The 25,564-nt window shown below is 44.5% G+C and overlaps 1 protein-coding gene across 4 annotated transcripts; it reads right to left on the bottom strand.

Annotated features, from left to right (window-relative positions):
* Nucleotides 1-493: 493 nt before the first annotated feature.
* On the bottom strand, nt 494-20,666 carry LOC144708382 (GHMP kinase family protein). 4 transcript variants are annotated; one of them, XM_078581651.1, is made up of 12 exons: nt 20,536-20,666; nt 20,371-20,399; nt 20,074-20,224; nt 13,422-13,519; nt 12,921-13,033; nt 12,754-12,806; nt 6,059-6,457; nt 3,328-3,429; nt 2,941-3,168; nt 2,401-2,523; nt 1,841-2,113; nt 494-734 (listed from the first exon to the last, which is right to left on the bottom strand). In XM_078581651.1, exons 2-11 carry the CDS (start codon nt 20,376-20,378, stop codon nt 1,847-1,849), a joined length of 1,542 nt encoding a protein of 513 aa, XP_078437777.1. In that variant the 5' UTR covers nt 20,379-20,399; nt 20,536-20,666; the 3' UTR covers nt 494-734; nt 1,841-1,846. The 4 variants fall into 4 exon arrangements, with proteins under 4 accessions (XP_078437777.1, XP_078437778.1, XP_078437779.1 ...); XM_078581652.1 differs by having other exon boundaries at nt 494-705; XM_078581653.1 differs by having other exon boundaries at nt 494-695.
* Nucleotides 20,667-25,564: the final 4,898 nt, after the last annotated feature.

Genomic DNA, 25,564 nt, shown 5'->3' with positions numbered 1-25,564 from the left:
AATTATTTCTCTATCTTTTTTTTCTTTTTAGACCGTTGTATTCTTAGTGGGCCTCACTAACGGCTACTGGGCCCAATCATCCTGTATAAAGTTAGTGCTTGTTGCCCATGGAAATATTTGTTTTTTGTTTCTCATTTTTGCCAAACAAGCCTCTTAGAGCCTCTCAAAGCTACTCTGTCATGGCCACTTGATGCATGGATGCTGCTACTCTCCCATGACCATTTAATGCACAGATGCTGCTACTCCGTTCTCTCTCAAGCGGCTGGCTGCATGGTGCTTCACTCTCCCATTCTCCCACTTTTTTCGCTGAAGCTATTTTCTCCTTCAGTAAGGAATCAATCTTGTAATTGAGTAATATCCCACATAGAAAAAGGTGAAAGTAAAGTGAGAGATGTGACACTTGTGAAAAATCGTAAAACATCAAAGAGGAAGAGGAATGAAGAGGGAGAGAAGATGTGTGTATAAATGAGAGTGAGATAACAGTACATGGATGTGCAGAAAAAAGGAGAATTAGCAACATCAACCATAATGAAATTATTATCATAATACTGATAATTTTATTGAAATAAAAGCAAAAAATGCTTTATTTCACAAGTCCAAGGCAAGCAGATAGAAGGAAAGACACTGCGATTATAAACTGGATCAGCCCCCATGGAAAAGTTGGGTAGATGCTGAGGCCACCACTCCAGGCATATCTGGTTGTTTCTTCAAGAGAGATGAATTATTATCAAAGCCTGTTAGAATAGTTTCAGTACATTAATAGAATTTTATTCAAAAAACTTAAAAGTCTTCTTGCACTAGAAGAAGGAAATAAATGAGAAGAATCATATATAACTAGAGGTAATCCATAGGAATCTTTCATTTAATGTTGTTAGAAGTATGGTCTTTCATGAAACGTTCAATTGAGAGTTCCTATCCTCATCAAAAGGGAAAGGAATCTTAATGACAATTGAGTTTGATTTTATCTTCATTATCTGCTGGACTTCCGAGGTAACGTAGTTTATTTAACTCCCCTCCTGTCTCTCCCTACCTATCTTCTTTTCTCTCTCGTTTTCTTTCCATCTCTCTCTATCTACTCTCTGCCCCTAAGGAGTTCAGCAGATGTTACTCTTTTGACCATAGGGAATGATCCTAATGAACAGAACACCCATGTTGCCTCAACATCAGAATATGATACTTATGATACATCAAATGGATCTCACTTACCAAACTGTAACACAAATTTGATGGTTTTCATTTGCTTTGAGTTGATAACCATCCTAAGGACAGCTTCAGACCACTCAATTTAGTTATCGAACTAAAGAGGATTAGTGAGGATGAATGATGAAAATGATGACTATTAGTCAACAACTAATGGATGATGTGGATGATGGCTCTTGGAAACCAGATGATGATGACAACTTGCCGTCCTCACTGTCCACTTGCCATCGATCTCCTCGGCACCATCATGGTCCACAGGCGATGACAGATTTGTTGACATCATAGTCGTCTCAAAATCTCATCATCTTCATCCTTGTTTGGGCTTGGACGAATGATGATGATGAAGATGAAGATCATGAAGATGATGATGCTTCATCATCCACCAATCATTGTCATCTGATGTCTTCAGAAATTATCATCTGTCACATCACATCAATCATGACAGCTGACAGTGAGGTGACAAATGATGAGTTAGTGACACCGTGATGTGACGGTGATGAGACAAGTTTCCCGACGTGACACAATTAATGATGGAGGGGTCAGAACATATGGAATGATGTGAGACAATGTATCGCCAAAAATAATTGTCCTTGGAAATTGTTGCAAAGAATTTCCATTTGAGGGTGTGCGGAAATAATACCTGGGATCATCGAATTTGAATGGACAAAATGTCTGCAGACAGATTCAGAATTCGCGGATCACCATTTTCAAGGGACGCCCCATGAGGGTCTTCTTTGACCAAGAGAGGGAGAACTCTGAGTGAAGTCCATAACTGGGCCACTCTCTGTTTAGCATTTCCCAAGGTAATGGCAAAGACTGCATCAAATCCGCCTGCTCCTGGGACTCCAGCTAAGAGAGTTCCTTCAATGTTCATTGTAGCGTCTAAAAGCTGAGTTTGTGATTCCGGCTCTATCTGTACTTGATCCATAGTAGAAAGACACAGATTTTAATTAGAGTAATTGAAACAAGGAAAATAAAATTGTCTACTTCAGAAATCTGATGTGAAAATGCGTATTTAGGAGGGGAAAGATAAATATGTCTGCGTTTGAGTTGTGGGAATATTATATTCGAGAAAAAATGCTAAATTAACAATTTTATGACATAAATTTGTATCTTAGGTAGAGTTCAGCTTTCCCATCCAAAGCAAATATTTGAACAAAAAATAAACATCTGTGGCAAATAAAAAGAAATGACACTTACGGGGACACCAGCAGCCTCACCCATCTGTTTCATACAGGATCTAATCTGCAAAAAAGCATCTCTCACCCCTTGCAATAAATTTATCACAGTTTTCTCCCGCTCGTCTGTCATTCTTTCAGACCACTGTGCACACGCAATTGAAGCATAAAAATAATCAACCTTAGCCACATGTGGAGAAAACAATGAGTAAATTAGAAAATATCAACTAATGGAGAGCTCCTAACAGTCCATGCAAGAGTTTATCCAGATATAAAAAATATTTTAACCGTGTCTCTGTTTTTCCCACAAAAGGAGTCTTGTATACAGCAAGGTATCAAAAATAGTATAAGTCGCTGGGGTATCAACAAGAGTGCACAGTGTGCTTTGGAAAGGTAAATGCCAATTAAATCACTTGTCTACAAGACGGATTTCAAACAGTGAGCACAACATGAAAAAGGGAGAAATCAAATCAAAATTAAATGAAATCATACATGAGATGAAAGGTAGATTCTGGATAGGAAAATAACTAGAAGATGTTTATTCTAAATGATGTAAAACTACCTGATTGTGAGTAAGTTCACTACAGCGGATAAGGGTGTCTTTGTAAACCTGCCTCTCTTCTTCTGCAACTCGGCTCAAGGCTTTGAACTGGTTCTCGACAAGTGCATTTGCCTCAGCCAGACACTTCCATACTGAGAGGGACTTCTCAGGATCAACCTTTTGCCAACGCTTAACAGCCCCCACCATTGATGGTGTCGAAGAGCCCCCGGTACCCGGCTCCCCCAGCAGCTGTCATAAGTAGATTATCGAGTCATGAGGATACTTTTTTTCTAAGAAAATAACATTTCATGATACTGGAAATTTTATAACATAGGGTGGAAAACACTAAAATGAACATTGAGAAAAAGGTAAAATACAATTTTTAACCTTGATAAAAAGGACACTTACAAGTTCCATTAATGGTGGCAACGAGAATGGAGCCCTCTCATTATCCCATTTTTCTTTCATCACATCGATGACGGCATTCTGCAGATATTGGGGCCCAAAAATCTGAAAGTTTATGCCAGGTGATTAGTCGTATTCTCAGACATCCATCTGCCTTCAGATCATAATAAATGGAGCAAGATCATACTTATGGTTGAAGGTCAAACAGTAATGACTAAATTTCAATCGTAATGACCATATAAACCAGTTGAAGAACAAAACAATTTCATTCGTCCGTTTAAATCCTCTTTGTGAATTAGCTCTCTCATGTCAATATGGACAAGTCCCTATCTGCAATATTACCCTTTTAATGCTATCGAGTATAGATCCATTCCTAAAACAGGAATCTGATACCATGTAAACTCTAAATAGGGGTGTCTGGCCCAAACTCAATATACATTTCATTTTACAATGACACTCTCTCTCTTTTGCACGTCTCTTTCTTTCTCTCTGATTCAAGACGATGGAGACGGCGGTACCGTTGGTGTTAAGGCATGAAAGTAGAGGATTCTCACTATGCATGAGTGTGGTTTTACACGGAAATTTTAGACTCCCACTTCAGGATGTGAAAAATAATTCAGGGGAGACGTTTCCCACGAGAACTTATAACAGTAGAATAAAGTGCTGCTAAAAAAAGGGTCAGATTGTTGATGTCGAGCTGTAGTCGGGTCACCGTCGGAGAAGAAGAGGAGAGCTATTCTTTAGGGCATGGAAGAGAATAAAACCGATCGAAGAAACAAACAGAACTCCTTGTATTACTCTGGAAGTAACCTACATACAATTGCTGGCTAAATGGGTCGAACAAGTTATGACACCAGCGGAGGGTCTGGTTTTCAATGTCCTAAGAGACATATATGGCCGAGATATGGATTGGGAAAAGCGATGGGTGAGAAGTAGGGGGGAGTCCCCTTTTTTGCGCAGCCTACATCAAATCATCCCTTACATCCGTGAGTTATTTGACCCCAAACTGGGAGATGGAGAAGACTTTCTGTAAATTTAGAGAGAATGGGATGCGAGGTGGTAGAATGAGAGAGGAGAACACAGGAAAAATGGGGCCAAAAAACTAGATCCTTTATTACTTCACACCAGGCCCTTTTATACAAAAAACACAGAGGAGAGAGAGTGCTCCCAACGGTCATATTTTCTGACCGTTGGGACTTGTTACATCCAGCTGTTTTTTCTCAGCTGGATGTCCAACGGTCAGTTTTTCTGACCGTTGGAGACTGGGCCTGATGCTAATCAGGCCCAGTAAATATTAGGTCCTTATTGGACCTAATATTAAGCCCTATTGGGCTCCTCACTATTGGGCCCTTAATGGGCCCAACTTGGTTAGCCTTAATTCTAGTTAGTATTCCATTAATTCACTAGAGTTACTCTATTACATGTACATGGCCTTTGGCCCATAAGATAGTATGAATTGCCCATAATTGGGCTCTGATGATCTAACACTTTCAGTTCTGGCATGATAACTGGTCAAAACCAGGTCCCATGAAGTTGAAGTTTCCCAGACTATTTGCTCTAACAAGGAACCCAACTGCCACAGTCAGCGAATGTTGGGACAGGGCTTGGGTCCCAACCATCTCTCAGACATTATCAGACCTTCGGTTTGAAGAGTTGTTGGAAATGCAGGAGATCCTCCTACCTCTCAGCCCATCAGCAGATTATCGAGACGGATGGATATGCCAGGAGCCACCTTTCTCGGTGAAGGATGCATACTTGAAGATTCGAGGGGTGGCGAGAGATGACCCAGAAGTCAGTCAGGCATGTCACATAATGCTGAAACTAAAGATTCCTCGTAAAGTGAAAATTTTTGTCTGGTTGTCGAGGAGACAGAAAATCGTCACACTGGTTGTTGAGGAGCCCGTCGACTGCCCCTTGTGCACTAGGGGCGAGGAAGACTGCTCACACCTTTTCTTCATATGTCATCTCGCTCAAGGAGTATGGGCCTCGCAGCAGATTTCATATCTCCTCAGACGACAATTTTTGGGTATCAGTCACGACAGGTGGATACCAGAGCAAAATGGAATGGGGGAGAATTCTTGCAATACTGTGGGCGGTATGGTTGCACCGAAACGAAGTGGTGTTCAAGGGAGGAAAGGCTTCAGTCGAGAGTGTCATATTTGACTTTGAGGTGCTAATATCTTTTTGGGGGGTAGGGGGATAAAAGCAGGATGTGCGGTCATATCTGTAAATGATGTGTACATGACTTTTTTTTTTAATAGTATCAGGTGGGCCACCGGTTTCGGGTGGTCTGCCCTATTTTTTTCAAAAAAAAAAAGTAACCTACGTACATATATAAGCACAACATACACTGGCCACATAGCCGGCTAGTTTGCTCTACCTTAATGTAGCATGTAAGAGACACATGCAGGAGACAGTCCAAAGAATCATACTTTAATGATTAGTTAAACAAACAAACCATTTTTAGACGATAGAAAAAAATATTATACCTAGAAAACATGACAGACGAGAATGCCTGAGGCAGGTGATAGAACAGAGGGAGAAAACCTAATGTAAAATGCAGCTAACAATAGGTTATTTTTGGAAGATTTCCCTCAGTCGACCTGTATATTAAAGTTTCGCAAATATAGGAGAAAATCTCCAGTAATACATTTTTATGATTAAATAAACAAGCAGATCTTTTTTAAGCGGAATAAGAAATATCCTATCAAAAGGGCATAACAGAAGAGAATACCTGAGCTGGAGATAGAACAGAAGGAGAAAATCTAACATAGCGTTGGCTGCCATAGACAGCAGAGCTGACATCGAAACCACTTCCAACTTTCCCTTGAGCAATGCAATGTGCACATTGGGCAATAATATGCACAAGATCAAGGTCCGAAAAACTTCTGCCATCCATAACGGTTCTTCTAGACAGCGGCTGGAGATCAATAACTTTGAGGTATTGCAACAAAGCTGCAACTACTGATGTGGTCATCGCAGCAGAGGAGCCTAAACCCGTTTTGGCAACCTCTGGCTTGCAAGTCTTCTCATGAAGTGCCGAATTTGAATCCAAATAGTTCAATGTAATCGATGAAAAGGGTGGAAGCCTTTCTAGGGAGTCTGAAGTGAAAGGCAGCCCATGAGCTTCAATCTGCATTTAATAGCCAATACCCAAAGCATCACAATAACTTGGCTAAATTTCAAAAGGTACCAAGAAGGAAACGTTGCCCACTAAAAAAGCTAAAAGAGAAACAAATGACTCAAGGACGTAAGCACCATGGAATTCATTTGGGAAACGGTTTTTTATTCCATTAAGACTACGAATTTTGGCATATTCCAAAGTTAAAGTCTTGATTTACTGTCACAAAGGACAAAATTTTCTTTTACTGGGGCGGCTGTTTCCAGTGGATGACTAACATGATGGAATCTCTAGATCTCACAATGCAATTTGTGAATTGAAGTAGAACAGAGCCCCCATGCGTGTTTCTTCATTTCCCAAATTGAAAATTGAAAACCTTGAAAAGAGATCTAACCGAACTTTCAAACCACTCCCGTTTGGCTGGAAGTGGCTTGATTTTTTATGACAATACTTTTTTATGGTCTTTAGCCTCCCTCGCTTGCCTCAAAGTTTACGTTCTTCCATAACTCACATTTTGGTGGGGGATGAATTTTCACGCCTTTAATTAATTCTGTCAAGAGAGGAAGGAAGAAGATAATGACATAACTCAATAGAGTACATGGCTGGGTATACATATACCCTAGGAGAGAGAGAATGATAAGAGGGCTAATGGGCTTATAGAATAGGGCCCATTAGCCCATAAGGCTGACTATCTCACTAACACCCCCATGGCGAAGTATGGATGTCATCCATGCCGAGCTTGGACACTGCACGTTGCAGGAGAGGTCGAGATAGTCCTTTGGTAAGGACATCAGCAGCTTGATCAGCGGATGGAACAAACTCCAAGTCAAAGATGCCCTCGTCCACGCGCTCCTTGAAGAAGTAGCGGTGGAGTTCCATATGCTTGATCCGTCCCTGTTGGCCAGAGTTCTTTGCCAAGGCGATTGCCGACTTGTTATCGCAGTAGAAGTGGATCGGGCCTGAATACTCCACACGAAGGTCATGGAGGATCCCGTATATCCACTGGCCTTCAGAGGCCCCATCGGCAAGTGCCCGGTATTCGGCTTCAGCACTGGAGCGGGACACTTTGTCCTGCTTGCTGCTCTTCCAACTGACAAGACTGCGAAGACAAAGTGCAGTACCCGTGGTGGAACGACAGTCCACAACTGAGCCGGCAAAGTCGCATCAGTGTACACCTTCACGGTCCGCTCCATACTCCGAGGAAAGAACAAGCCCTTCCGGGGCAGCCCTTTAGGTACGCAAGTACCCGATTGGCCGCCTGACGATGGATCTCCCGCGGAGAGTGCATGAACTGACTGAGGAGGTTGACGACGAAATTGATGTCGGGGCGGGTGTCGGTCAAGTACAGGAGTTTTCCCACCACCTGCTGGTACTGATATGCGTTCACCGGTGCTGAGTCCTCCCCCTTACCCAACTTGACGTTAGGGTCGATGGGAGTACTAACCGGCGCACACTCGGTCATGCCTGTCAAGGCCAGTAGGTCGACGGCATACTTCTGCTGTGACACAAAGATCCCCCGGGGGGAGTAGGCCACCTCAAGGCCGAGGAAGTAGCGAAGAGGCCCGAGGGCCTTGATTTCGAACTCCTTGGCCAACGCAGAGCTGAGGCGGCCGGCCTCTGCAGAATCGGACCCCGTGATGAGGATGTCGTCGACGTACACGGCCAAGATGGAGACACCCGCGGGACTGTGACGGAAGAATAGGGAGGCATCCCCATTGCTCTGAGTGTAACCCTCGGTCTTCATGACCGAAGAGAACCGACCGAACCACATCCGCTGCGACTGAAGTCCATAGAGAGACTTCCGCAGCCGGCAGATGGTGCCTGGAGGGCCAAGGGTATACCCGGGAGATGGCTGCATGTACACCTCCTCCGTCAAGTCACCGTGGAGAATTGCATTCTTCACATCAAACTGTCGTATCCGCCAGTCGGAGTGAGCATAGCGCCAAGATGTGACGGACTCTTTCCATCTTCGACACAGGAGAGAATGTCTCGAAGCAGTCCACGCCATACGCCTGAGTAAACCCCCGAGCCACAAGTCGAGACTTGAGGCGCTCGAGAGTACCATCGGCATGATGCTTCTTGGCATGAATCCACTTGCAATCCACCGCCCTCTTGCCAGGAGGAAGTGGGACGACTTCCCAAGTGTGGTTCTTGAGCAAGGACTGCATCTCCTCATCCATCGCCGCTTTCCAAGGAGGAGAAGCAAGAGCATCGGATAGGCGGCGAGGAAGTGGATGCGACTCGATGTGAGAAAGAAAGGACCGGTAGGAAGGGCTTAGCCGATCAAAGAGAGATAGTGAGATAAGGGGTAGAGAGGTGTGCGGCGCGCTGGCGAACCCCTTTCCGAAGGGCGATAGGCCATCCCAACTGATCATCATCATCAGTAGGCGAGGGTGACGCATCGTCCGGCGGAGGAGCGGAAGCAAAGGGGAGAAGAGGCTAGCTCCCCGGGGGTAGAGAGAGGCTCCCCGGGGGAAGGAGGTGCACTAGGAGAAGGATACGGTGCACCGAGAGTAGGAGGTAGCTCCCCGGGGTGAGAGAGGGACTCCCCGGGGGAAGGGGGTGCACTAGGAGGAGGATACGGTGCACCGGGAGATGAGGCAGTAGGAGGCAAGGGAGAGAAGGTGGCTGGGGACGGCGACGGTGGAGGAATGGGTCCCACAAGCGGAAAGGGTTCCAAGGAAGGAGTCCAAGACGCCTCAACCAGCGGAAGGCGTGGCGAGGTAGAATCACCGGTAAGACTCATGCTCGGCAAAGGTAGCGTTGCAAAGATGAAAAATCTCCAAGACGGAGGGTGGTAGCAACGGTAACCTTTCTGGAGAGAAGCGTACCCGACGAAGACGCACCGAAGAGCTCGAGCATCAAGCTTCGTGCGAGTGGGAGCCGTATCGTGGACGTACGCCGTGCACCCGAAGATGCGAGGGAGGAGTCCAGTCCACAGTGAGAGATGGGGGAACGCCGTGGAGAGACGATCCAGTGGGCTGACAAACCCGAGGGGCTGGGAGGGGAGACGGTTTCACGAGATGGGTACTCGTTAAGACCGCCTCACCCCAATACGCACGGAACAGAATAGTTCAGCAGAAGGAATGCGGGCGGTCGGCGTGACATACCCGATCCGACGTTCTGCCATACCGTCCTGTTCAGGGGTGGCCACTCAGGAGGACTCGTGGAGAATCACATGGTCAGCAAAGTACGTGGCCAGCTCAGTGTTGACGAAGTCCCGCGCGATATCGGAGCGGAACCGCTGAATACCCCGGCCAAACTGAGTACGAACCATGGCGTAGAAGTGATGGACCGTTGGAGCAACCTCAGATTTGGCGGTCAACAAGTAGACCCATGTGTAGCGGGTGGCCTCGTCAACAAAGATCTGAAAGTATCGGTGGCCCTTGAGGCTGGCCTGCGGGGCGGGTCCCCAAACATCACTATGGATGCGAAATAATGGAGTGGATGAGTGCGAGGTGGACGGAGAGAAGGATGAGCAGCGGTGCTTTGCCAGCTGACAGGCTTCACGCACAATAGTCTGAAGGTCCAATCAGTACACATCAAAGGAAAGAGACGCTGTAAAACTGAAAATGGCGGGTGACCCAGCCGTTGGTGAGCCAACTGAAGACGTCCCATACGCTGCACATCCGCCGGTCGGAGTTGGCGGTGAAGCAGGAAGCACCGAGAGCGCCCCCCATCGTCCAACAACAGCAATCCGTTCTCCCGCCTAATCGGTGTAGTCCGACCCACCTTGTCAGATAGAAACATCCCGTCAGGCTGGAGGTGAAAAGAACAGGACAAACTGTCAACCAAACGCTGAGGAGACATAAGTATAGCTCGCAGGGCGGGGACATGAAGAACATTGCTGACCACTCCGAGGCCGTCTACAAAAACTGCCCCAATTCCAGCAACAGGCAACCATCCACCACCGGCTGTAATAACTGTACGGTCCCCACTATGCCTTTCGTAGGATACAAACCGGTCATTGAACGGGGTCATGTGTTCGGTTGCCCCCGAATCAAGAACCCAGCTCGTATCCGATACGAGAGGCGAGTGGGGAGCTGTGTGACCACAATACCACTGTTCAGACGGAGAGAGAGAGAACGCACCAAATCCACCAAAGTGTGCCGTGGACTGAGTCGGAGTCTGCGTGGTAGCCACTTGGTCACGGAGACGGGCCAAGTCGTCTTGGAGTTGCTCAAGAGTCGCCGGGCTGGTAGAAGAGGTAGAGGAGGAGGCAACCATAGCTTTCCCTTCGATAGCCTCCTTCTTTTTCCGGTTGTCGATTGACGCTTCTTGCACCACGTGCGGAGATGTCCAGGCTTGCTGCAGTAGGAGCAAATCAGCCCGGAGGGGGCCGCCTCCGCGGGGGAAGCAGGAGCGGGCGAGGGAGGCCGGGCGAGGAGGGCAGTCGAGTCACGAGCTGCCTCCGGGGAGAGAGTGCCAAGAACATGGAAATGGCTCTCCTCTTCCTGGAGCTCCTTCACCAAGTCGTCAATGGACGGAAGGCCTTCCTTGCGATGTAGGGCACGGCGCCGAGTGTCGTCATACTCCTTGTTGAGACCATAAAGAAACCCCAAGAAGCGGAGGCGAAGAGTGTTCTGGAATGACTTGCACGTCGGATCATCCGTCGGCAAGTAGTAGTCCACCTCGTCCCACAGCTTCTTGTGTACAACGCATAGTCCGAGATGGACAGTGCGCCCTGGCGAAGGTTGCTGGCTTTGGCCATTAGCATAAAGAGGCGCCAGTTGTCCCCTTCACGGCCGCAAAAGGTGTTGGCCTGGTCCAAAAACCCTTCACGGTGGAGCAGCGAGGGAACCAGTCACGGAACGAGGGTGCCAGGGAGGTCGTGTAGAGCCAACCAAGGACGAAGTGTTCCTCGGCTTCCCACGCCGCATAGTGCGGATGGGTCGGTGGAAGTGGGCCTTGCGTACAATGCTTGAACAATTGGCGAGCCTTGAGAGTGGTCTCGACAAAGTGACGCCACTGTAGCAAATTCGGGCTCTGGAGACACGTCGAGTCGGGAACCGCCGGCAGGGAATGAGTAACCTTGTGTGACAAGGGTTCTCGTTGAAAATCTGCATCGGTGAAGCCGTCGGCTGTGACGGCCGGTTGACGCGTCTGGCCCGTGGAGTAAAGTTCCGCCGACATCAGAGTCGTGGTCTCTACGGAGACGGCTGTTGTGACTGAGGTTGCGGCCCGTGCTGCGGCTGCGGCTGCAAGCTGCGGCTGCGGCGGCGGCGGCGGCGGCTGCTTCGGCGGCTGCTGCGGCTTCTGCTGCTGCTTCGGCGGCGGCGGCTGCTTCGGCGGCTACTGCGGCTTCTGCTGCTGCTTCGGCGGCTGCTGAGGCCGCTGGCTGCGGCTGCGTCGGCGTCGGCTGGCGCGCGGCTGCGGCTGCGGCTATCGCGCGGCTGCGGCTGTCGCGGCTGCGGCTGTCGCGATTTGCGGCTGCGGCTGTGCGCAGCTGCGGCTGTCGCGCAGCTGCGGCTTGCGGCTTGCGCTGCGGCTGTATGCGGCTGCGGCTGTCGCGCTGCGGCTGTGCGCGGCGCGTGCGTGCGTGGCTGCGGCTGTGCGTGCGGCTGCGGCTGTCGCGGCTGCGGCTGTCTTGCGCGCGCTGCGGCTGTGCGCGCTGCGGCTGCGCGCCGCTGCTGCTGTTGCGGCTGCGGCTGCGGCTGTCTTGCGGTTGCGCTGCGGCTGCGCGGCTGCCGCGCGGCTGCGGCTGTGCGCGGCTGCGTTGTGCGCGGTGCGGCTGCGCGGCGCGGCGGCTGCGCGGCTGCTTGCTGCGGTTGCGGCTGCGGCTGGCGCGCGGCTGTGGCTGGCACTCGGCTGCGGCTGCGGTTCCGGCTAGGGCTGCGGCTGCGGCTGGTTCTCCGGAAGCTCCACGGGCTGGCTACAGCTCGCGCTGTGGCTGATCCGTCGGTCACGCTCCGGATTCGCTAGACAGCGAGAGGGTGATGTCAAACCCTAGATGGAAGAGCTCTGGAGCTCTGATACCATGTCAAGAGAGGAAGGAAGAAGATAATGACATAACTCAATAGAGTACATGGCTGGGTATACATATACCCTAGGAGAGAGAGAATGATAAGAGGGCTAATGGGCTTATAGAATAGGGCCCATTAGCCCATAAGGCTGACTATCTCACTAACAAATTCTGTACATTTACTTAGATTCCAATCACCCCGAGGCTGTGCGACTGGAGATGTGTGATAAGACTTGTTTCGTAAAGAAGAAAGAGGAAGTGTCATTCTTCCACATCCGTCAGGTATGCTTACACTAAGATAAAAGCAAGAAAACAAACTAACATGACAGATATAACACGTACATACCAGATTCCGATATGAATAAAAGTCATTGCATCCCAGAATAGTAATGTCAATCCCTGTCAAAAGAAATTCTCAGTCAGTGAGTCGGAATCGAGTAGCAGGATTTGGAAACTGGCACACACAAAAAACAAATGAATGAGTCCTTTTAAATGGGACTCCAAGATAATAACCTTGAAGAAGTATGTTTTTTAGTGAATCTTTCTTATTGGTATCATTAAGTAGAGACTGCGCAGCTGCAACTGAATATTGAACCGCTTGCTCCACAAAAGGGTTTATAGAGTCCCTAAACAAGGCAATGCAAAAGCATCATGTACAATATTTGATCAAGATAACGAGGCAATAGTGGTATATTTCTGAGAAAAAAGAAGCTTGTGATCTTATTGAGAGTAAGATGCAAATATATCCCATTTAGGATCGATCAACATAAAATTATATCATTTTATAATCGCATAGGTGCAGATATTGAGTTTTTTTTTTTGAAGAAAAGATATTGCGTTTAACACACATATTAGGTGGAAGCATCTGCTAGTCTGTGTGATGAAAACATCATACGGAGAAAGGAAACGGGAAATAAAGATCTCATGGTTATGCAGAATGATCGTAAATATTTAAAAAATAACTCATGACCAAGATATTATGAATAAATTTCAGATCATCCCAGAAAAACATGCCTTGATGATGTACATTGAAGAGTGGCATTCTTCAGGGATAACTTATAAAAAGCCTCCCTTGAAAGCTGAGGAGAGGTGAGCTTTACATCCGTCCAAGCCTGCCCCAAGAAAAAAGATAACCGTATTGTAATGAATATGGCAGTTTCTGCACAGAATATAGGTATTCAAGATAGCATGCCGCTTGCATTTACCCAACAGAAGCAAAGGATGGAAATTCTGCCATATTTTACTCTGAATTTAGAGATACTCGTTGGTAAAGTAAATACTTTTTTCTTTCCTTTAATTGCATCGGAGTTGTGTTAGGCGTGTCAGCTAGAACCCCTTGTTTTGATCATAAATTTGAGCCTCAGAGAAAAGATGAAGAAAATTGCTTATGCCAGTATTTTCATTTTGATTGTCAGAATTAGGATAAGATAAAACGAAGATAGAGCCGGAATTTCATTCTTAGAAAATGCCTACCAAGTCAACTTGGCTGTCAAATAGACATGAGAGGCGTGGATATCACTTTATAGACTATATTACTTGACAAATCAAATTTGATATCATCTATCTATTTTTTTCTGAAAGAAGATATCTTCAATCTAATATCGGATATTTGCTCAACAGGAGCTTAAGATTGCATTTCGCCAATGGTCTCAAGCTAATAGATTATCTCAAAGGTCCAAATAATGAGGAATATTCTTAACTTAAGTACCCAAAAGCTGTCACAAAATGAAAGCAATTGAGCCCGTCATGTAATGGAAGATGCAGGAGCCGTTAAATCCAGCACAACAGCCTGCGTAGGATCATGGGAACGTGAATATGAGAAACAATGCCTTGCAGTAAATTTGTCGGAATGGTTGAACTCCTTACTCTCCCGGTTTTTCTCCCTTAATCTTTCAGACTTCCCCTCACTCCATCCTGAAATTAAGGTTCCTGAATGTTAGGTCATGGAGGATACTTAGTAGGGTTTAAGCAAACTAATGGGCCCGAGGCCTTGTACTCTGTAATAGCCTAACCCTAGGAGATATTAATAAAAATAACTACTTCAGGCCCAACATGGGCCGCCTAACTTCCCACTAAGGGCCCATTAAGGGCCCATTAGTGTAGGCCCAGTAGGGCCCATATATTAGGCCCAGTAGGGCCTAATGTATGTTGGGCCTGACCACAGTCAGGCCCAACTCTCCAACGGCTGAAACCCATATATTCAAAATATATGACCGTTGGAAACAGGGAATATTCATTAAAGCAGCTGGACCTCTCTGTTTCAAACAGTCATATATTCAAAATATATGACCGTTGGAAACAGGGAATATTCCTTAGGAATATTCCCTTTCTAACAAGTGAAGTTTTTTCTTCTATAAAAGGGGGCCCAGTTCAGCAATAAAAATGATTCCTTCTTGCCCCAAATTCTTCTCTCTTCTTTTTTCTCTTTCCATTAATCACATGGTATCAGAGCAAGGTTTGATCTGAACCTAGTGCAGCCCTGATTGAAGCCCTATGAAGCCCTGATTGAAGTCTCCATTAGAGCTCTGTTCGAAGCATTCCTGAAGCACTGTTTGAAGCCCTGTTCGAGGCATTTCTGAAGCACTGTTTGAAGCCCACCAGAAGGTCTAGTGAAGTTCTGATTTCTGTGACTTTTTTTTCTTCTAAAAATTTCTATGGGAAAGTCCAGAACCAGAGCCACAGCCAAAGCAGAAAAGGAGGCTGAGGAGCTGGCTTCCCTAGCTGCTTCCCTAGCTGCCTCCACTCCAGCTGCTGCCCCAGCAGCCCCTGCCGCCATGCAGTTCACCACACCAGTCCAGGGAAGGCCTGTTCTACCCGACCTGGACATGAAGTACAATGGCCTAAATGGCCAAAAATGGATCACTATGGTACAGAGGGCTCTCAAGGCAGCCTACCTTGGGAGACACCTGACTGAAGAAGCTCTGTCAGAAGACGAATCCGGTTGGGAAGTATGGGAGTCGGAAGAGGCTCTCATTATGAATTGGATGTTGAAGAATATGGAAGACGAACAGAAGGATGACTACCTTCTAATCGACGGCGTCAGGGACCTCTGGTTAGAAGTCAACAAGTCATGTGCAGAAATGCACAGCGATTTTCGGGTCTATGATCTCCGCGAGCAAGAGCGGACGCTAAAGCAGGGAAATCTGACGATCTCCACCTATTCGGCCAGGCTGAAGGCGATTTGGCGGGAATTAGATCTCCTGTGGCCCACAGGTGATAAAAATTCCCCCTCATACCTCCGTGAAGTAAAATTCAGAACTCTGCAGTTTCTGATGGGCCTCAATTCCGAGTAGGAGACCCTCCGAAGTCAGCTGCTACACGGGGAAAGATTTCCCACGATAGCAGAGGCAATTTCAGAGCTCCAAGGAGCAGAAAGCAGGAAGAAATTGGGTAGCAAGGGAGGGGAAACCTCCAAACCTACCGTTGCTGCTCACTTAGCGAAAAAGGAGTCTCAGCCTGGGGCACCACCACAGCCTGTGGCACCATCTTCTCAGCAAGCCAAAGCCCCTCCAAAGGAAGGTAACACCTCAGAACTGATCTGTGGGTACTGCAGAAAGCCAGGGCACATCAAGCGGGACTGCCGAAGGCTGGCGTGGAAGGAGGAGCAGATCAAGAAAGGGACCTGGAACCCAGGTCAGCAGAAGAAGGCCTACGTGGCCAGCGAAGGCGACCAACCACCCTCCACCGAGAAGGAGGAATCAGGGAGCGACATTCAGAAGCTTATTCAAGCGGAAATAAGCAAAATCCTGCAGAAGATGAGCTCAACATCCCTCGTGCAGTCTGGTAAGTGTTTCGCATTTACCACTTTTACAAATACTAAATCAATTTCAGTATCATGGGTGTTGGATTCAGGGGCGACAGATCACATGTCACCCCACAGGTCCTTATTTCAGACTTATGAGTCTGAGAAGGGGAATCTTAAAGTTTTTACCGCCAATGGTGGAGTCCTACGGGTAGAAGGAAGAGGAACAATCCTCATTAAAGGAAAAATCTTGCAGGGTGTTCTTCACGTTCCTGAATTAAAGGCAAATCTTTTGTCTCTAATTCAGCTAGTGGAGAATACCGGGTGGCGGTTCTCCTTGGATTCTGACTGCTGTTTTTTATGTGTAAAGGACACCGGACAGAAGATTTCATCTGTTAGCCGGAGAGGTGGTCTTCTCATGCTAGATGAATCACGGGAAGGAGAAGGGCAGTCGATGGTCTATACTGCCCAGAGCGAGGAGCGGGTCATCCTTCTTCATAGGAGACTAGGACACCCCTCATTTCATATCTTAAAACAGTTGCATCCTCATATGTTTAAAGGAATTCCTTTTGAAAATTTAATTTGTGAGAGTTGCCAATTCGCGAAACTCAAACGATCCCCATACGTCAGTACGAACCACAGAGCCTCCTCGGCCTTCGAGTGTGTTCATAGTGATGTATGGGGCCCCTGCTCCATATCTGGTTTATCCCACCAGAAATGGTTTGTTCTCTTCGTAGATGATTTCACAAGGTATACATGGGTATATCTAATGAAATCCAAGGCAGAAGTACCATCTATTATTCTGTTATTTTGAAATGATTCAAAATCAGTTTGGGAAAAGGATTAAATGTTTGAGATCAGACAACGCCAAGGAATACTTCTGTGGAGAAGTAAATAACTACATGGAAATGAAGGGAATTGTTCATCAATCTTCATGTGTGAATACTCCTCAGCAAAATGGGCTTGCTGAAAGGAAAATTGGCCATATTATGACATCGGCCAGGGCACTCCTATTTCAGGGAAATTGCCCTAAACATCTCTGGACTGAGGCAGTATCTACGGCCACACACCTCATAAATAGGACAGCGTCAAAGACATTGGGACTCAAGGCCCCAATCGACCTATTATCCGCTGAATTTCCTAACATAACATTAAAGACTAACCTGCCGGCCAAAGTATTTGGCTGTGTTGTGTATGTTTATGTCCACAATGCAGGTAAATTGGATCATCGGGCAGTAAAGTGCGTATTTTTGGGCTACTCTACCACGTAGAAAGGGTGTAAGTGCTACCATCCGGAGTCAAGGAAAGTGTACATCTCTGCAGATGTAAGATTCGACGAGGTCAGGATGTTTTATGAGACAACAGACAGATCCGGGGACTACTTGGACTCAGAGGAAGGGGATGCCGAAAGTATGGAGTTTAGTTGTTTTTCCCATAGGGATAGTGCAGAGGAACTTGAAGAGGGCACTGTGCGGATTTGGAAAATGAGGACCACGCCCGATAGCCGACGCCATAAGTGAAGAACAAATACCAGCATAAGAACCAAACCGAAGCAACTATGGATGGCCGATTGCGGTTAGTAAAGGAACCCGGAAGTGTACGAAGACCAAACTCTATCCGGTAAGCAACTATGTCTCTCCTACGTTTTCCCAGAATACACTCAGGTTGTGCAGGCTATGATAGCTGTGTCTATCCCAAAGAACGTCAGAGAAGCTCTGACATCCTTAGAATGGAGAAATGCAATGGGCGAGGAGATGGAAGCACTTAAGAAGAACGGCACCTGAAGTAGGCCTCTCCCTATTTGAAAAAGGTAGTAGGTTGTAGATGGGTCTTTACGGTTAAGTACCATTCAGATGGGTCAATTGCAAGACACAAAGCCAGATTGGTGGCCCAGGTATACGCAATCATATGGGATTGACTACAATGAGGCGTTTGCCCAGTCGCAAAACTAAACACGGTCAGAATTCTGATTGCACTAGCAGCAATGTACAAATGGAAAGTACACCAGTATGACGTGAAGGATGCTTTGCTAGGTGGAGAACTTGAAGAGGGGGTATATGTGGCACAACCTACTGGGTATCAGGTGCGACAAACCCAGCGGCGTCTGCCGCCTCAGAAAGTCCCTATACGGACTTAAGCAGTCCCCAGAGCATGGTTGGTAAGTTCTCTCGGGCCATGTTGACAGCAGGATACTTCAGTGAAGGAGACCATACACTTTTCATAAAGCACGGTAAGCAAGTCAAGGTAGCAATATTAATGGTTGATGTCGATCACATAATCATAACAGGGAACGATGACGAACAAATTCAGAACCCCCAAAGGTACCTGTCTTCACCATCTGATATTAAACCGCTTGGACTTCTAACGTATTTTTTAGGAATTGAAGTGGTATACTCAGGGACTGGGATTGTACTGTCTCAGCACAAGTACATTCTAGATTTGTTGAAAGAAATCGGTAAGCTGGACTGTCGTCCAGCCGCCTACCAGTCGACATTAATGTCAAACTGAAGGCACAACAGCATGAGAAGGATGCTCCGGTGGACAGGACCTCGTTTCAGAGGCTCATTGGTAAACTCCTATACCTCAATCATACGAGACCTGATATTGCGTTTGCAGTTAACTCCCTGAGTCAGTTCATGAACGATCCACGGGAGTCTCATCAAGGCGCAGCAGACAGAATTTTAGCCTACCTGAAGGGAACTATTGGACAGGGACTGTACTTCCGGACAGGAGGTGAGCCTAGTGTTACTTTATACACTGACTCTGATTATGCAGGGTCCTTTGAAGACAGCCGCTCTACCTCCTGGTACTGCAGCTTCCTCGGTGGCAACCTTGTTACATGGCGCAGCAAGAAGCAAAAGGAAGTTTCCCTCTCAAGTGCCGAAGCAGAGCTTCGAGCCTTGAAGAAGGGAGTCTGCGAGGGCATGTGGCTCCAAGGCATCCTGAAGGACCTACGCTTATATGACGGTAAAGGTATGATTTTGCAGTCAGACAGCAAATCAGCCATTGCGATGGCGAAGAACCCCGTCCAACATGAGCGCACGAAACACGCACGAGTGGCCAGGCATTACATCAAGCAGAACATTGACGAAGGACACATAGTCCCGCAATATGTTCCTACGTTGGAACAGACCGCGGACATCTTCACGAAGGGCATCCCAGGCCCACAATTCCAGGTGTTGGTGTCCAAGTTGGGCATGATCAACATCTATACCCAACTTGCGGGGGAGTGTTAGGTCATGGAGGATACTTAGTAGGGTTTAAGCAAACTAATGGGCCCGAGGCCTTGTACTCTGTAATAGCCTAACCCTAGGAGATATTAATAAAAATAACTACTTCAGGCCCAACATGGGCCGCCTAACTTCCCACTAAGGGCCCATTAAGGGCCCATTAGTGTAGGCCCAGTAGGGCCCATATATTAGGCCCAGTAGGGCCTAATGTATGTTGGGCCTGACCACAGTCAGCTACATGAAGAGCTTGTTGACTCTATTAGGAAGAACTTGTCGTTTTTCCCATCCATGAATATTGACATCAAGAACTCAACGTCCAAGAAATTTTCTGGTTAATATCGGTGAATCGACCCCACGTAATCTGGCTTCTTGGGTAATCCAATCGGTGAGAAAGATGAGATTTGTCCTGAAAGCTACTGTAATGTGATTCTAAGCTCTTTAAAGGTGGTGGGGTGAAGAAGTTGTTTAGATGGCAAACTGTGTTCCATTCGTCGTCATCCCAGTTTGAAAAAATCCACTTATGCTCCTCCAACTAGTAAATATCACAAGATTTCAACTCAACTTCCTAGTTAGTAAGGAAGTCTACCAAGCGAACTCAGTAAAAATATCAAAAGATTTCAAATTTTCAAATGGACTGAAAAAGGAAGCGCCAAAATAATTTCAAGAATCTATCATCAAAATGAACAGCACTCACCCATGCCCAGCTCTCGGGCTTAATCTCTTCGTAGAGTGGCCTGACAATGGCGTAGAAACGAGCATTCGTACTGAGTACAATTCCTGAATTCGGTCTCTCTAAAATGAGATACCCTCCAGTTACCAAAACTTTTCCTGGAGCTGAGGCAACCCTGCCCAATTTTCAACAATCCGGAGCTAAAGATCTCCATTAACTAAAATACAAAATTAGCTTAAATCAAGTAACTATGCAATAATCAAAATAACGAAAAAACACAAGCTACGCATCAGCCGAAGATAATATGAAGAGAAAACTCACACTGCCATTATACTCTGACCGCTGACAATCTGAATATCGATTTAACCCCGTCGTTGCAATCAAAAGGAAGACGGATTAAGCATAAAAGATTAAAAAAAAACCTGAATTGGACCATATAAGTGTAAAAGAAACGGAACATTCGTCAAGAGTGACAGGAAATCATACTGTCGGCCAAAAGTAATAATTAATGGGCGCCGACGCGTCGTTCGGATCTGCGTGATCTACCGCTTGCGCAATGAGCACAGACGGAGATCGAGGCAGACGCGGTGGACAACGGCGGAATCTACGAAGAGAAATGTTATATATGGTATTTAAATGCTATCATTAAATTCTCTTTATTTCATTAATATATATTATTTTGTGGTTAACCCTCGGACATGTCCATAATGGTCTTAGTAGCTAAAATTTTATAATAGTATTAAAAACATATGGGAATGCATGTGTATTTATAAAATAGTCCAAGTGTACTAATGTCGATGTAGGAGATTGTTGATACGAATCTAATTAAGCAAGAAATGGGATTGGGTGGGTACAAGATGTTTAATTAATTTAATAATATATTTAAATTTTCCAGAAACAATTAGGCGAAACAAAAGGTATTAGATAGATAGAACAATAGTATATGTAACTAGGTGTATGTTATACATAACTATTTTGACTTTGGCACGGTATTATCAACTCAATTAGGAAATTTTAATGCAGATAAATGCCTGAATATGTTACAGTAACAAGCTGTAAAATCCAATAGGGTGAGTGGGATATTACTGTTCAAAAATAAAACAGAGGAGGAAAATTAAAATACAATTTGAAATTACTGAAATGAAAATCAAGATAGGGGAAATGTTCCTGAATTTTTACAATTTTCTTATATCTGAATACCATCCAGATATCTTTATTTTTATTTTAAAAATTCCCAAGAGCAAAAATCAGTAATTTTTAAAAAATATATACTTGAAATTTAATTTGAACTAATCATTTTAAGTAAATGGTATAGAAGTCAAGGCTCCCTATAAAATATTGTTTAATTGAACTAGTTACACAAATATAATAGATTATGGTTTCAGTTTCCAATTTTATTTTAAGTATACATGTCTGCGCGGAGAAATTATATTCATAAAAATCACAGAACAAGCCTTTATTCGCATACACCTTTATCAAAAAATTCAAACTCTAAAGATTCGCATGTAGTTTAGTTTATATTCTTTTATTGGGAAACTACAAGGATTAAATCTAAGATGCATAAATCTTCATTAGTCACATATATCCTTATGAAACCACCAAAAAATTCAGATGGTCTGTTAACAAATTGGTCGTTTTCTTGCAAAAATTTCCATGGAAAATGAGATGTGATATCATTTTTTATCAATTTTCATTTCAGCTTGAATCAGACGTTTTAATGGATCATTTTTCAGTGTGTATAGCTTTATACTGGTATCAAGAAATACTAAATACTATTGAAAATATTAAGGAAATTCATCTAAATTAGTAAATCTTTGCAGAAATATGATGCTGGAAATTTAAGTTGAGAAAAATTGATAAAAAAATAGAGAGTTGATGCAAAATCTCTTGGAAACACTAGAGAGTAGGATTGAACATTTAGGACAGGTACCGCTCATACCAGACTGAACCAGAACCACATGTCCACGGTTTTCGGGTGGACCAGCTGAATGGGTAGGATCAGGTCCAAGGGTCAAACTAGGCCAGGACTGAAGATGAGTATTGAATATTTATTTTATATTCTTTACTAAAAGTCTAAAAGTCATCCCCTCTTACACTTCTCGCCTTCCTCTTGCTCCCCTGCATCTCGTTGCTCCAGCTCTCCAGCCCATGCTTGGCATACGAAACCATCTCACACTCTTCCTCTACGAGACATTTCTTACTGCTCTGTCAGATGGTTTCTCCATGAAGAAAGCGCGATATGGAGAGAGAAATACCCATGGAGGGAAATAGGGGGGGGAGAGAGAAGGCAATTATGGGAAAGAAACACACATTCATTGCCAGTGACTCAAAAGTTGGTTAGGTTGATGGTCAACCTAACCATCAACATGAATTTTATATCTTGACTTTGCCATTGACTAGTCAACTTGACTGCACTGGGACTGAACTGAGACTGGACAATACCGAACAGGACCTGGACCAAACTTTAAGTGCTGTTAGATGTTTGTTAAAAATTGGGGCCATCCAAAACTAATGGAAACTAATGTATTATACTTGTTTAAATGTCATTGTAGTGACAACTAATGTATTATTCCTTTGACCAAAAATTTTACTCAAATACCCCATACGTGTAGAATATGCATAACTACAGGATGAGGTCAGTCCAAAGGAATTTTGTGCATCTTTTAATGCTTTTCTTGTTATCGTTTTAGATGGGAAGTTTGCAGACGATGTAGGAAGATAATCGAATTGAAAATAATATCAAACAAAGATTTGATCTTTCAACTGTGTTATGTCCATAACACAACAAGACACAAATATGGAATTCTCTAGAGGGGTATACTGACAGAATATTTTTTTACACTCGGTTTGAAATTAATCTCATATTTAGGATTTATCATCCAGTTTGCACAGTAATTTTCTTTAATATATTGTACTAACAAAATAACAATTGGCTGTTTTAGTGTTTATTGACAATCATCAAATAATAAATGCAATATTTTTTCTCATAGAAATGTCTATATTTCAGCTTCAAACCAATCAAAAGTCATGCCATGTGGCAAGTTCAGTCATTCCGGTCCTATTGCTGCAACCCTCAGAGCCTTCTCAACATGCCCAATACAAAAATAACAACCCTATGAATACTAAAATAAATATGAATAAACATTTGACTACAATATTCCGACTAAAATAAATAATTTGCTTTCGATACATAAAAAATATAACATATTAGCACAGTGATAATATAAAAAAATTAGAATAATTTAGGCCTTTATTATCATACATTATTCGTTTCATAATTTTACGCTACATGATCCACACATGTTTGGCCTCTAATAGTATCTACACAACCCTACTTGCTTTGTAGGTGAAATAGTGCTCCAGATGATGTTATAATCTGCACTTCTCTATGCACTATCACTAGTCTAATGGGGGAGGGATTATCAAGAAATGACTATGGGTGGCTTTAGTTAATAGTGTTTGATGTATTCATCAACTGTACCTCAAAACCCCTTATACCCTTTATATTTTTTGCATAATTTGTATTAGATACATTATGTACTGTAATAATCTTACGTGAGTGACCATGTTGGCCCAATTACCACGACTTTTTTGAAAAGGTTGATATTAACTTACCCCTTTATACTAAATTTTGTGTACCAGTCTTTTAGGAAGGATAACGGATGACGACAAGGACCGGACAATGCATCAGTCCCAAACCTTACCTACAAGTAAGATGTATGGACATGGATGAGATGGTTTTTCTATCCAGGGTCTCGAACGAGAAAAAATATTTATCCATCGATTGATTGGACGATTTTTTTGCCACATGGTGAATAAAACTGTACCGTCCTTAGGCGTTGGATGGGAGATGATGATTATGCACTAAATTCCCTTTCACAATTTTTTTCCTCAAATTTTAGAACTTGTACGATTCAGAACTTCTACTGTGTTCTGAGACCCCTTGTACATAGTACTAGTTCCCAGTGGGACAGTTTTGGGCGAGATTAATACGTCCCGTTCCGTCCTGTCCCAGACAATTATTCATTTAGGGTTTCTGTTATGTAGGGTTTATCAGTTGTTGTCCTCTCTCTCTATATATATAACTCTCTCTCTGTGTCTCCCTCATTTTTGTTATGTAAGGTTAATCAGTTGTTCTCTCTTGCTCTCTATACCTCTCTCTCTATAACTCTCTATCCCTCTCTATCTGTCTCTTGGTTTTGTCATGTAGGGTTTATCAGTTGTCTTCTCTCTCTCTATACCTCTATCTCTATTACTCTTTATCCCTCTCTATCTCTCTATTGGTTTTGCTACGTAGGGTTTATCAGTTGTGCTCTCTCTGTCTCTATACCTCTATCTATAACTCTATCACTCTCTCTAAGTCTTGTTATGTAGGGTTTATCAATTGTCCTCTCTCTCTATGCTTCTCTCTCTTTAAGTCTCTATCTCTTCTATCTCTCTCTTGGTTTTTTTATATAGATTTTATCAGTTGTACTCTCTCTCTAGGCCTGTCCATCTCTTCTATTTCTCTCTTGTTTTTGCGACGTCGGGTTTATCAGTTGTCCTCTCTCTCTCTCTCTATATATCTCTCTAATATTCTTTTTCCCTTTCTATCCCTCTCTTGGTTTTGCTATGTAGGGTTTATCGATTCCGCTCTCTCTATCTCTATACCTCTCTCTATAACTCTATATCTCTCTTAGTCTTGTTATATAGAGTTTATCGGTTGTCCTCTCTCTATACCTCTCTATAACTCTCTATCTCTTCTATCTCTCTCTTGGTTTTGTTATATAGATTGTATCAGTTGCCCTCTCTCTCTCTATACCTGTCTATCTTTTCTATCTCTCTTTTGGTTTTGTTAAGTAGGGTTTATCAGTTGTGCTCTTTCTGTCTCTACACCTATCTCTCTATTACTCTTTATCCCCCTCTATCTCTCTCTTGGTTTTGCTATGTAGGGCTTATCAGTAGTGCTCTCTCTGTCTCTATACCTCTCTCTATAACTCTATCTCTCTTAGTCTTGTTATGTAGAGTTTATCAGTTGTCCTCTTTCTATACTTCTCTCTCTATAACTCTCTATCTCTTCTATCTCTCTCTTGGTTTCGTTATGCAGGGTTTATCAGTTGACCTCTCTCTCTCTAACTATCTATCTCTTCTATCTCTCTTTTGGTCTTGTTATGTGGGGTTTATCAGTTGTTGTCCTCTCTCTCTCTACACCTCTCTCTCCATAACTCTCTGTCCCTCACTATCTGTCTCTTGGTTTTGTTATGTAGGGTTTATCAGTTGTCCTCTCTCTCTATTCCTCTCCATCTCTTCTATCTCTCTGATGGTTTTGTTTTGTAGGGTTTATCAGTTGCCCTCTCTCTCTCTCTCTATACCCCTCTATCTCTTCTATCTCTCTGATGGTTTTGTTTTGTACGGTTTATCAGTTTTCCTCTCTCTCTCTCTCTATACCTCTATCTCTTCTATCTCTCTGATGGTTTTGTTTTGTAGGGTTTATCAGTTGTCTCTCTCTCTATACCTCTCTATCTCTTCTCTCTGT

The sequence above is a fragment of the Wolffia australiana genome, chromosome 10 (assembly GCF_029677425.1).
Source record: "Wolffia australiana isolate 7733 chromosome 10, ASM2967742v1".
Taxonomy (NCBI): Eukaryota; Viridiplantae; Streptophyta; class Magnoliopsida; order Alismatales; family Araceae; genus Wolffia; species Wolffia australiana.
The sequence above is the reverse complement of the archived record's forward strand: the minus strand, read 5'-3'. Positions and strand labels throughout refer to the sequence as shown.

What these genes read in the sequence shown, in the direction of transcription:
- LOC144708382 (XM_078581651.1), bottom strand. An exon ending in AAAAAACATACTTCTTCAAG is followed by an intron (nt 12,807 to 12,920) that starts GTTATTATCTTG and finishes TTCTTTTGACAG; the next exon opens with GGATTGACATTACTATTCTG. An exon ending in TGCCACCATTAATGGAACTT is followed by an intron (nt 3,169 to 3,327) that starts GTAAGTGTCCTT and finishes TACTTATGACAG; the next exon opens with CTGCTGGGGGAGCCGGGTAC.